This window comes from Sciurus vulgaris, assembly GCF_902686455.1.
Source record: "Sciurus vulgaris genome assembly, chromosome: 2".
Taxonomy (NCBI): Eukaryota; Metazoa; Chordata; class Mammalia; order Rodentia; family Sciuridae; genus Sciurus; species Sciurus vulgaris.
In genome coordinates this window covers 39,177,259-39,190,065 of record NC_136462.1, presented here as the reverse complement: position 1 = coordinate 39,190,065, position 12,807 = coordinate 39,177,259, and the positions used below count along the sequence as shown (strand labels likewise).

Genomic DNA, 12,807 nt, shown 5'->3' with positions numbered 1-12,807 from the left:
AAAGTAGAACATTAGCTTCTGATGTGACTGAGAGAATGTGTGTATGTGTGTGTGTGTAAGTGCTCATGCATGCTGCACATTTTGAACAGATTTGTCTATGTCTAATTTAACATTTAAAGAAAGACTTTGAATCCAAGCACCATGGTGCACACCTATAATCCCAGGTACTCCGACAGGAAGATTGCAAGTTCAAGACCAGCCTCAGTAACTTAGCAAGGGCCTAAACACTTTAGTGAGACCCTGTCTCAAAATAAAAAATAAAAAGGGCTGGGTATGTCCTCAGTGGTAAAATGCCTCTGGGTTCAATCCCTGGTGCCAGCAAGAAAGTGGGGGGTGACAGAGGGAGGGAGGAAAGGGGGAAGAAAGGAAGAAAAGAAATGCTTTGAAGGAAATATACACAAAACAAAATCACATTAGTAACTGAAATCAGTTACTTTTTTGTCTTTTAGAATAAAGAAATCCATTTTCAGAGATGGCGAACCACCTACGCACTAACCTTGGAAGCTGGGGAGAAATTACTGAACACACCTAACCTGGAAGCAAAAGAGTCAATGGACAAAAGAATCCGTCAACTTCAGGACAACTGGAAGGACACGGAGCTGCACCTAGTCCAGATGATCAAACAGCTCCAGAGCATCATAGAGGTGACCCACGATTTACTTATATGTTCATGCTATTCAAACACTGTGCATACAATTTTTGTTTGCTGTTGGAAGATGGGAGTGGACTCTAGAAAATCTAATATTGTGAGTTTTCCAATGGAACTCAAATCCTACTAATCTGTAAGTGTACTAGTTACTTCATAATAGTAAAATAATAATATAGTGCCAAAAAATCTCAGTGTTAAGTACTTGAGGCTCTATTAAGATATTTACTTTCATGAAGTATGAAACAATCATGTTTGGTGGATTTAATACACAAAGCTAACATTCCATATAATGGTCTGTCCTGGAGTAAAATATATGAAATAAGCATAGCAAAACTACATTTTTCTGCTGTCATCAGAGAATACACTTTTCCACATAAGTGAATTTTCCAGATAATTTATGACGGCACACTTAAGAATTGAAATGTTCCAGTTGGGTGCAATGACACATGCCTATAATCCCAGCGGCTCAGAAGGCTGAGGCAGGAAGATTGCAAGTTCAAAGTCAGCCTCAGCAATTTAGTGAAGCCCTAGGAAACTTAGCAAGACTGTGTCTCTAAATAAAAGATAAAAAGGGCTGGGGATGTGGCTCAGTGGTTAAGCACACCTCTGGGTTCATTCGCCAGTACCAAAAAAATAAATCAAAATGTTCCCCATCAACCCTTTTCTCTAAGTTGTCCAGGCTGACCCCAAATTTGCGATTATCCTGCCTCAGCCACCCAAGTAACTGGGATTATAAGCATATGCCACCACTCCCTGTTCCAAAATATTTTATTTTGTATCTTTAGTAGGAACACTGTTGTTTTGCCAAAATACCAAGTTGTTCTCGAGGACTCTGAGCTGGTTTGATATGACCCAATGCTTAGATGCTCTTTAAGTTATGATACAATTTTTATGATTTTTCTTTCTCTTTTCTAAATAATAAGCTATTTTTTATTTTTCCCATCTCTGAGCTTCTGTACACCATATACCCACTCTCTTCTAATCTGTTGTGTGTACCAATACTAAATAACCAAGCTCATCAGGGGAACTTTTTTCCAATTAAGTGTAACTGCTGAGTTCCAGCCTGAACATTTCTCCTGTGACTGAAGTATCTGGATTTTATGTGGTATGTGAACTCTGTGAAGTTCATGATCTAGCAGTCTCTGGTTGAGCATCTGCCATGTTTGTAAAGCATGGTGTTAAGTGAAAATAAAGGTTTGGTGGGAGAGGCTGGGACTCACAGTCTGCTTCTCTCCTTGCTAGCTTCTTAGTTGAGTGCCAGGAAGTTGATGCTACTAGACAAGTGACCTCCTCTTAGGCTGGAGGTTACCCGAGACTTGGGTCACCCCGAGTGTATTTAGGTAGTAGTTGTACTGAGAAATGGAATAATGTTTCATTGTATGTTTGCCTACTTTTAGTAACCTGAGAAATAGAAACAACCTAATGAATCCAATATAAATACTCTGAACTTGAAAATGCAGATATCTATTTGCTCAGTAACATGAGATCTAAGAAAAAGAGAGGGCCGATGCTTGGCTAGGCTTTTAACCTCCTGTCCGTGGGCCAGTCAGTATTCTCTGAGTCTCATTTTAAGTGTGTTAATATTTACCGTGTCCTAAGGTTATAATTCCGTGAGTTAATGAAGTTTGAAAAAGCTTTGTAAAACAGCAAAGCACTTTAATAGAAAGTGGCAGTCAGAGCGGGAAAGCGAAGTTGAATGGGGAGGGGTTGCTACAACCAGGCATCGGAAGGAGCAGAGAGCCAGCAAAGGGGCGGCATTAGAAAAGATGAAGAGAGGGCTGAGTGTGTTTGCTTGGTGGTGCCATCAACAGCATATGTCCAAGACTGGATGCTAAAAGCTCCTCCTTACAGTAGCTTTTTGACTTCTCCAAAACTCAAAAGAAGGAAGATTAAGTAGACAAGGGAGACAGGCAGGGAGGAAGAGATATTTCCAAACAAATTCAACCCAAGTGAGCCATGTCGAGTGGTATCCTATCTGCTCCTTTAGATCAGTCTGCTGAAGACCAGGCTTCTGTGTGATTTACAAAAACACACAAGAAAGGCGAGGTGGATTAAATGAGCTATTTTATTTCCACAGTTCTTTAAGAACCAAGTACTTACCAATTTAAATACTGTTTTTAAATAGACCTGGGACCAGTGTGAGAAGAAAATCAAAGAACTGAAAAGCAGGCTGCAAATTTTAAAAGCACAAAGTAAAGATCCTCTTCCAGAACTTCATGAGGACCTCCACAGAGAAAAAGAGCTGACTAAGGTACTGAAGTGTGAACAGCGGTTGGGGATAATCATTGAGCTGAGCTCTTGAGGTGTTCACTTGCCTTTATTTCTGTGTAGAAACTGAGTTTCACATTCAACTGAAGATTTTCCCTATCTTCCAACATCATACTCTGGGCTCTGAAGGTATTAAAATTGATGCTTTTTGCAATCGTCATATGAAGATGAGGAAAGCTTTTGCAAAAATTCATTCTTAGGATCTTGGGGGTTTTCTCCTCCAGGTCCTCTTTCTATTGTTACTCCTCTGTAATATAAGATATGACCTCTGAATTAAAAGCTATTCCCTTATCAAATGACCTTGCCTTTGAAATTAGTACAACTGAAGAATTCATTTTAAAACCAGTATGTTAAGTTTTTACTCAAGTATAACATTTCCCTAAAATTCTTCTAAACCAAATTGTGCTAGTGTTCCTAGGTGGCCACCCTAGCAAACTTTCCTAGATATTTTAAGTCTTTGCAGAAGGCAGGCGCAAACTTATGGATAGGAATTTGGACCATAAAATTCCCAGGTCAGGAACTTCCTGCATCTCTTTTCTGCAGGTTTGGTGTTTCAAAAAAACATGGAGAGCCTACTGGAATACCTTTTAATTTTTAAATTGAAAAAGTCAGGCAGATATGAGTTGTCTTTTTTCTTTTGGTACTGGGATTGAACCCAGGGGCACTTAACTACTGAGCCACTTCCCCAGCCCTTTTCATTTTTAGTTTTGAGACAGGGTCTCACTAAATTGCTGAGGCTGGCCTCACACTTGCAATCCTTCTTCCTCAGCCTCCAGAGTTGCTGGGATTACAGGCAAGCGCCACCATCCCTGACACAAGGCGTCTCATACATGAAGCTATGCCAGAAATTAGGATCCTCCTCCCATATGACTATCACCTAGCTAAAGGAATAGAACATTACAAATACAGTTCAAGTATATATAGTATATAACATATAAGCAGTTTTTTTCCCTCACAATTTTAAGTCACCAGTGTTGAAACTATAGCTCCCTCCTTCTCCTGCCTCGTATGTGTGTATATGTGTATATATATATATATATTTTTCCCCCTACAAGGAATTTAACCCAGGGACCCAGGGGTGCTTTAACACTGAGCCACATCCCCAGCCCTTTTTATTTTTTATGTTGAGACACTAAGTTGCTGAGACTGGCCTCAAACTTGCAGTCCTCCTGCCTCAGCCTCCAGAATTGCTGGGATTATAGGCATGCACCACCTGCCTGGCCTATTTATATTTTCACTCAATTTTTGTGTTGGGTTATTTATCATCATCTTATTGATTTGAACAAGCTGCTTTTTTATTCTTAATACACTACTTCTCTGATGAGTACATACATTATAAATGCCTTCTTCCATCAGGGAGCTTGGTTCTCCACTTTTTCTTGGTGTCACTGACTGAACAAAAGATTTTGTGTTATTTTAATGTAGGTGAATTTATTAATATTTTCCTGTGATTTGTGTTCTTTTCTCCTCTGAGAAATCTCCATACTTAAGTCAAAATATATTTCCTTCTGAAAGTTTCCAAATGTTGCTTTTTACATTTACCTCTTTATTTGTTGAAGAATTGATTTTTGCATATGTTTTAAGTGAAGATTTATTTTTTCATTTTATTCCTATGTCTATATTATCCTGGCACCTGTTTATTGAATAGTCCAGAGTTAAATATCAAGTCTACTCCATGTATGTGGGATTTGTTTCCTACTTCTCTACCAGGTTCCATGGTCTATTTCTTTGTTTTTAGTATCAATCTGTCTTGATTGAGGTATCTTCATTTTAGGTGAGATGTATACCCACACCTGTTTTTCCACATTCATATGGATGTCTGTGGGCCTTTGATCTTTCATAGCTTGTGTGTGTGTGTATGTGTGAGGCAGATACGGAGTGCTGGGGATCAAATCTAGGGCCCTCAAGCATGCTATAGCATGCTATATACCACCCCTTAGATATACCCCCAAACCCCAGTCCTGTAATACAACTTTTAGAAGCAGCTTGTCAAACTGAAAAATTCTGGTAAGAGTTTCAATGGAATTGCAAAGAATAAATAGATTAATTTGTGGCAAACTAATATCTTTTTGACATTGACCATTCTTGTCATAAATATGGCATTTTTCTCCCCTTTTTTGCTCACATTTAATGGTTTTCAATAATGTTTTATGATTTTCTTTATGCAGTATTGTATACCTTTTGTTAGATATATTTCTTGGTATGAGACTTTTAAAGCTATTAAATACTACCTTTCTCTCTTTTCTGATTTTATCTTTTTTCTTTTTGAGGTGTTGGGGATTGAACACAGGGCTTCACATATGCTAGGCAAGTGCTCTACCACCAAGTTACATCCCCAGTCCCTCAATGATTATTGATGGTGTGTAGAAATATTATCTTGTATATTTATCTTATGTTCAACCACCGTACTAAATTTTCTTGTTAATTCCAGTAATTTGCCCATATATTCTTTTGATTATCTTTAAAAGACAATCGTTATCTAAATAATGACAAATTATTTTTGTTGTTTCTTTTCATTCTTATATTGTGTTTTTACTTCCTTCACTGGCCAGTCTCTCTGGAATAATGTTGAATAGAAGCACTGACAGCTGGCTCCTTTGTGTCAGTCCTGATTTTAAAGAAAACAATTCTAATCTTTCACCATTAAGTATATTTGCTGGTTATGTGCTAGCGTATTAAGTTAAGAAGGTGCATATGTCCCTAATTTTCAGATTTTTTGCCATCTTTACATTAGGTTTAGGTCAAAATGAGAGAACAAATTAGTAACTAATGAGAGAACTCAGAATCACTTTCTTAGTAGATACATAAGAGTTGGATTCCATAAAGTCTAGAGACCTGGGCAGAATATGAAATGAAAAGCCTTTTTCCTAAGTACCACACTCTGTTTCCAGCAGAATCTTTTCAGCTTCCCTACCTTCAGCATCATGTTTATCAGTGGAAAGAATCAGGCAGAGGCAAAAAGTATTGAGTTTATTCAACCCTTGACCATATTCCGGAAAGATTCCAAGTAACCTGAAGCCTGTCAAGGATAATACATACCATCCTTGACTCTCATGTGGGAGATACACTAGCCACTTGACCAATCTGAGCTTTACTTTATTCCTCATAAAATGGCATTCTCATTATAACCAAGTTGATGTATAGAATAAATTATATGACCACATACACACACACACACACACACACACACATGTTGATCGTCCCTAATCCAAATATCCAAAATATCCCCAATTGAAAACTTTGAAAACCATGTTGATATTTACCAGAGCATTTCAGATTTTGGATTTTCAGATTAGGGGTGGCTATTCAACCAGTAAAGTCTGTGTAAATATTCCAAAATCCAAATCACTCTAAAGTCTGAGATATTTCTAGTCTCAAGCATTTTGAATAAGTGATACTCAATCTATATATGATTTCTTTATAAGTTTTTCATATATATCCTAATCATACTATTATAAAAATTGCTAGAATAGATATCTGTTTTTATGAAATTTGAGTCCTGGAGGTGATTTTAATTTTTAAATAATTTTTGAATAAGTAATATAATCAGGTTTGAAATTCAGAATGTGTGCTAGGCATGGTGGCACATATCTATAATCCCAGCAACTCAGGAGGCAAGTTTGAGGCCAGCCTCAGCAATTTAGGCGACCATGTTTCAAAATAAAAAAGGCTGAGGATGTAGCTCAATAATACAGTGTCCCTAGGTTCAGTCCCCATTACCAGGTTGGGAGAGGTCATTTTAAAGACTCATTAATTATCATTCCTACATATTAAACTTGCCCCTGAAATATATAAAACTCAACACCAAAAAGCATGTGGAGAAAGATATTCCTTTGAGGGCACAATTTGGTAACATTTATTTAAAATCATAAAATGTCCATATTCAAAAGTCCTACATCTGGGTTTGGAAGTATAGCTCAATGGTAGAACACTTCCTTAGTGTGAAGGAGGCTCTGGGCTCAATTCCCCAGCACCACCCAAAAGGAAAAAAAAAAGTCCTAAACCATTTTTTTTTCTTCTTCTTCTTTTTTGTACTAGGGATTAAACCCAGGGCACTTAATGACTGAGCCACATCCACAACCCTTTTTTATATTTTGTTAGAGACAGGGACTCTGAGTTGGTTAGGGCTTCCCTAAATTCTGGGACTGGCTTTGATCCTCCAGCCTCAGCATCCTGAGCTGGCTGGGTACACCTTTCAATTGTAGGTATCAAAGGAATCGATTTAAACCTGGGTGGATAAAAAACATCTTCCTCCTGTGCAGGCATCAACGCCTGCGCCTCTGAGCAAGGGACAGGACAGGCTAAGCTTCCTGGCACCTGACTGGGAAACTCAGTGAAGCCCTGTAACTTGGTGAGCATTGTACCTCAGTGGATGAGTTGTCCCTTTTATGTTGTGTAAGCCATTTGTGGTATTCCACTGCAGAATTGTGAGTCTAAAACTAGGTGCCATTTCTTAATCTCCACACAGTCTTTAAAAATAATCCCCCAGGGCATTTTATTAAGTGTAATTCTTACTGGTAAGTTATGAAATCATGCCAGTGTAACTTCTAGAACTCTAAAAATCAATCAGAATTAACACATTTTTTATTGTGGCCACTCTTCAGACTGATTCCAGGTGTGAATGACATAGTACCTTCTTTCAGATTTCTACTGATAGAAATGGAGATCCTTAAAAATGTGCGCCCTGCATTAATTGTAAGCATAAGAAAACCCTGAAGGACTCTCAAATGTTTCTGCTGTTTCCTTTTACCTCCTCTAGGGTGAAAATAATTTTCTTGATTAAATTCTAGAATTCAGAGTTTTAATTTGAAAAATCCTTCACTTTCAGAGATGGACAGGCTGAAGGTATAGCTCAAGGGTAGAGTGCTTGCCTAGCATGTGTGAAGTCTGGATTTGCTCTCCAGCAGCACAAAAATAATAACAGATATAAAATAAAAGATTGATATCTATCTATCTATATATATTTATATCTATATCTATAGTTTCTACTCCCAGAGGAGAGCATCTGCTAACTAGTATCTGCCAATTATTAGCATAGAATTCAGTTTTTCTTCTATTATATTCATTTAGAAAGTTAGCCAGAAATCATTCCTTTGAACAGAAATTGTTACCATTATTTGACAACCACAGTAAGCAGCAGTGCATTTCTTGGGTATTTCTAAAAGCAGGAAATGACCTATCTGTAACAGTTTCCAAATTAAAAATGTGTGTAACAGGGCTGGAGTTGTGGCTCAGTGGCAGAGGACTCGCCTAGCATGTGTGAGGCACTGGGTTAGATACTCAGCACCACATAAAAAACAAATAAGTAAAATAAAGGTATTGTGTCCCTCTATGACTGAAAAAAAAAATTCTTTTTTAAAGTGTGTAACATTATTAGACTCCAAATATACTGCCCTCTAAATAAAGGTAAATACCTGCATGACTTTAAAATAGGATGCATGATATAAAAATCTGAACTACCTGAGGGAAAGAGAAGGTGGGAGACATTCCTTTGAGAGAAAGGTGGTGAAGGCCTGGCCAACCAGGACTGCGGGCGGGCTTGCGCTCAGGGGCTGTTTCTAATTCCTCCGGTCCCTCCCCTTCCCCGGCCTCCCCTCCCCCAGAGTCTAATCAAAGGATTAGCCTACAGGTTTGGAAACAACAGCAGCTTGAGTTTGAAGCCTTCCCCCGACACACACCCCCTCTTGTGTTTAAATGCAGGAACTAGAGAAGTCTTTGACTAACTGGACTCAGAACTTGCAAGAACTTCACACCATGAAGGGCGACTTAACCCGGCACATTCTCTCCGAGGACGTGATGGTTTTAAAGGAGCAGATAGAGCATTTGCACAGACAATGGGAGGACCTCTGCCTAAGAGTAAGTCAGTCAACTCCAGGGCAGGCCGCCTGGGAGTTGATCGAACTGTCCCGAAGGCCAGACAAAGTAGAAAGGAGGTTAATTTTCGTTGAACTGGAGGCCCTTTTCAGTGGGTCCCCTGGCTGGCTGCTGTTCCTTTAGAAGGCAGCAGCAGGGTTTAACAGATTTGACCCTTTTGTTTCAGCAGACTAAATGCTGCAACTTTGCACACCGTTAATGAGCTTTTTAAAAAAAAAAAAAAGTCACCTTAAGCGGGGAGGATTGCAGCGATGAGCAGATGCCCGTCCTCTGCTCTCTGGTTGGTGCACCAGCACTCAGTGGATCAGAAAAGGTCTCTGGGTCTCGCTGCAGTCTCTCTTCTGGGCCTAACACAGGGGTCTCACCTAGCCGACAGGCATGGGGGCGTTCTTTGGAGAACTCTGCATTCACAAGCAATCGCAAGTTTATTTCAAGGAGTTAAGTCTTTTAAACTCTCAAAAAAAAAAAAAAAAAATTGATCAACTGCTGCACTCTCAGGGGACCCTACTACTGATCAGGAAAGGGATTGTGGTTAGAGTATTTCAGTTTACCTTTGTGACAGGAATGGAGTTAAAGTGTTCAAATAGCCTTTAAAAATCTTTGTTTTGAGAACATGTAATTCTAAGGAAAATGAAACCTTTCATCTCATTTTTCTGTGAATGAAGAAAGCAGATTTAAAATGTCAAAATTCAGACACTTTTGAACACATTTTGAGAATGTATAAATACTTTATCAAAAAGTCTTGATTTTAGTGTTTGATAATCACCGTGTGCCCTGATTTTAAATGTCCTTGCAAGTTTTTTTTTTTAATCAGTTTGTATGTAGAAGACTGTTTAGAATATGGGGAAAGTATTCGAAAAGTTAGAAACAAAGACTGAGAGGCCCAGATGTTCCTAATTGTTACCATTATGAAGTCAGTGGTCAGGGCACTGTTCAAAATGCCAGGAGTTTTAAAAGCTAAGATAAATAGATGCCCTGAGGAATGGAAACAAAGCTTGTTGTTGGCTTTTTTTTTTTTTTTCTTTTTTTTCTTTTTTTAAAGGGTAGATTTTTAACAGGTTAGACCGGGTAGGATGTCCAGCATTTGGTAGTTTTGCCTCACTATGTCTGAAAAGAGCAGAGGTATTTTTGTACATAGCAAGAAAATCCCAGGGAGTTCAACCTTCATTTCCTGGTCTGTAAAACAAGGTGTTAAAACTTTACCAAAAAAACTTAGCTATCCCCTTTTAACTCTTAAGATTTTAAAGATTTTTGAAGACCCAAGAAAGAAATACTTACGTACATTTAGTGAGGCTGATTTGCATTATTTAAATGTAAATTTATTTAGGTAATAAATTACCGTGTGAGGAGGAGGACCTTTTACTGATGTCAGTTTAGGGGCCACTTATGCATAATGCAACAGAGGCTGTTTGGAGGTCAGCCTGCTGCAAACCAGTTTTTGGTGACATTTCCATGGTTTCCATCCAAAAACTACAGTGTATAGTGGGAAGGTGGATTAAATGAATGATGTGCATTGTTTTTCAGTTGTTTTGCTCTGTTTAAACATTTGAACATTTCAGGGACCATAATTTTCCTCGTCCATTTGCATTACAGATGTGTAATTTATATTATCTGAATTGTAGTTTTTAAATTGAATAGGACATTGGTCCTATACAGGTTTAAGGACTTGGTTGATTTTTTTTTTTTTTTTTTTTTTAAAGGGAAAGGATTTGGGTCATAAAGCTATAACTTAGCTATAGTAAGTAGTTAATAAATGCATATGGAAAGAATAGGAAATAGTAGAAATCAGGTGAAGCTTAAGATATTCATCTAGCCTTTCTGGTTTCTAATTTTGAACCTAACCTGATAGTAATAGAGAGGCATTGCTTAAAGCTTAATCCTTTCAGGTACAATGCAGATACAGTATTTAGTTACTTTAGCTATCGAAGGTGTAAAACACTTCTGTTGATGTTAAACTCTAGGTTTTAAAAGGAAGAAACAGATTTAAGTATGTAGAGTTGCTGATGAAAAGGAATGAAACTCATAGTCCTTCAGATGGGGGTGCACAGGGAGGGCCTTCCTGGCTCTCCTCAGCTGCCAGATGCATTTTTATACCCAGGTGGCTACACGCAAACAGGAGATTGAAGACAGACTCAATTCGTGGATCGTGTTCAATGAAAAAAATAAAGAGTTGTGTGCGTGGCTGGTGCAGATGGAAAACAAGGTTCTACAGACCCCGGATATTAGCATTGAAGAAATGATTGAAAAGTTGCAGAAGGTAAGCAGGGGTGCCCAGGTGGATGCAGTTAAGATGACCGTGGACTTCTCTGCCAGGCTCAGAAAGGTATAATGTGTTATGGGTGTGTTTCTGGTAACATTTTAGAAATCTGAAGGGATTTTCTATTTTTGATCCTTCTGAGGGAAAAGTTGGAAGAGAGAAGATTCCAGAGAGAGAGGAGTGTGAGAGCACTGTAGGTGGACAAGGTGCTTGAGGAGAGTTGCTTGCTCTTGGTTAGGAAGTTTGGCCGGCAAAGGGGCCCACATCTCCTGTAGCACCCTTCAGGTCCCTAAACCAGGCATGGCTTCTCAGGTTTTGGGGGAGGTTGTTTTTTTTTTTGTTGCAGTACTGGGGATGGAACCCAGGGCCTCACTCATGCTAGGTAAATGCTCTCCATTGAGCCACACTCCCAGCTCTCTCCAGGTGTTATTGTAAGGAGAACCCCTTGCCCAAGGGGAGAGAACAACAGCAATGAAACTCATGTATTTGAAATGATCACTAACCCCCACAGAGCAACCCGAGGGGCTGCTGAGAAAGTAACTGCTACTTTACACGTTTCACATTGGCCTGGTGGGCCTTGCATGGTTTTAGCCCCTCACAGCTGAGTTGTGTTAACAGGCCTGAGAATTTTTTTGATTTTTAAAATAATTCTAAGAGGCAACTGTGTGTTTATGACTGGAGCAGAAATGAGTTTGTGGTGATAATTCAGACTTTTTTGATGCCTTTGCCAGGACTGCATGGAAGAAATAAACTTGTTCAGCGAAAACAAGTTACAGCTAAAGCAGATGGGCGACCAGTTGATCAAGGCCAGCAGCAAGACAAGAGCAGCTGAGATTGATGACAAGCTCAACAAAATCAACGATCGCTGGCAACATCTTTTTGATGTTATTGGATCAAGGTGAGAATCACCTAAAAAGGATTCTTATTCCCGAGGTTCAGGGGTTACTTCACAGAACTGGTAACCTGGGTGCAGTCTTCCTCTGAGGTAATCTAGCAGTTTTATAAATGTACGGATTGACGTTTGGTAAGAATGAGTGGAAATTCCCATTTTAACATTAAAGGAAAATGGTTTTAGTAAAATTCGACACAAATTAGATCAGCTTTATTTAATTTTTATTTTTCTCTGGTGCCGGGATTGAACCCAGAGCTTCACTCATGCCAGGCAAGTGCTCTACCACTGAGTTTTACCACTAGCCCTATTTTTGTTATTGTTTCAAAACAGAGGTCTCACTATGTTGCCCAGACTGATTTTGAACTTGTAGACTCAAATGATCCTCCCACCTCAGCCTCCCAGTAGCTGGGTCTATAGGCATGCACCATGAGACCATGCTAGTTTCTAAAATGAGACTTGAAAACCTGATTTGGAAAAGGACCCATGAGGAGCTATTAGGCAGAAATTGTAACTCTGCTTTAGCATTTGTGTTTCCGCCAGATGAAATTATGCCTGTTCCTGCCTCTGTGTGGCAAGCGTCGGAGGACAGGGCACAGGCCTGGTTTCTAGAACCTGGGCTGGTGCCCTTGACTGCCCCCACAGCAGGGACGCTCTGAAAGGTGCATACTGGGCGTGCCAAGTTTCTCATCGTCATCTTGCTCATTAGGGAATACAGCTTAGAGTTACGGACAGCATCTGGTCCTCAGGTGCAGAGGGAGGTACAGCCATGACCACAAATCAGAGCCATATTCTCCAGTACAGTTTCATCAGAAACAGAATTGATCATTTCTCCCCTGACAAAATGATGGCGATGTCCAAAGTTGTTAA

General features: G+C 39.2%; 1 protein-coding gene across 4 annotated transcripts in view; it reads left to right on the top strand.

Annotated features, from left to right (window-relative positions):
* SYNE2 (spectrin repeat containing nuclear envelope protein 2) overlaps positions 1 to 12,807 on the top strand; it is a 320,339-nt gene that overhangs the window by 272,797 nt on the left and 34,735 nt on the right. For all 4 annotated transcript variants that reach the window (XM_079126272.1, XM_079126271.1, XM_079126269.1 and 1 more), the window contains 5 exons: positions 450 to 644; positions 2,775 to 2,900; positions 8,618 to 8,773; positions 10,890 to 11,048; positions 11,780 to 11,946. In XM_079126272.1, coding sequence (XP_078982398.1) covers positions 450 to 644; positions 2,775 to 2,900; positions 8,618 to 8,773; positions 10,890 to 11,048; positions 11,780 to 11,946 — 803 coding nt within the window. The remainder of the gene's footprint in view (positions 1 to 449; positions 645 to 2,774; positions 2,901 to 8,617; positions 8,774 to 10,889; positions 11,049 to 11,779; positions 11,947 to 12,807) is intronic.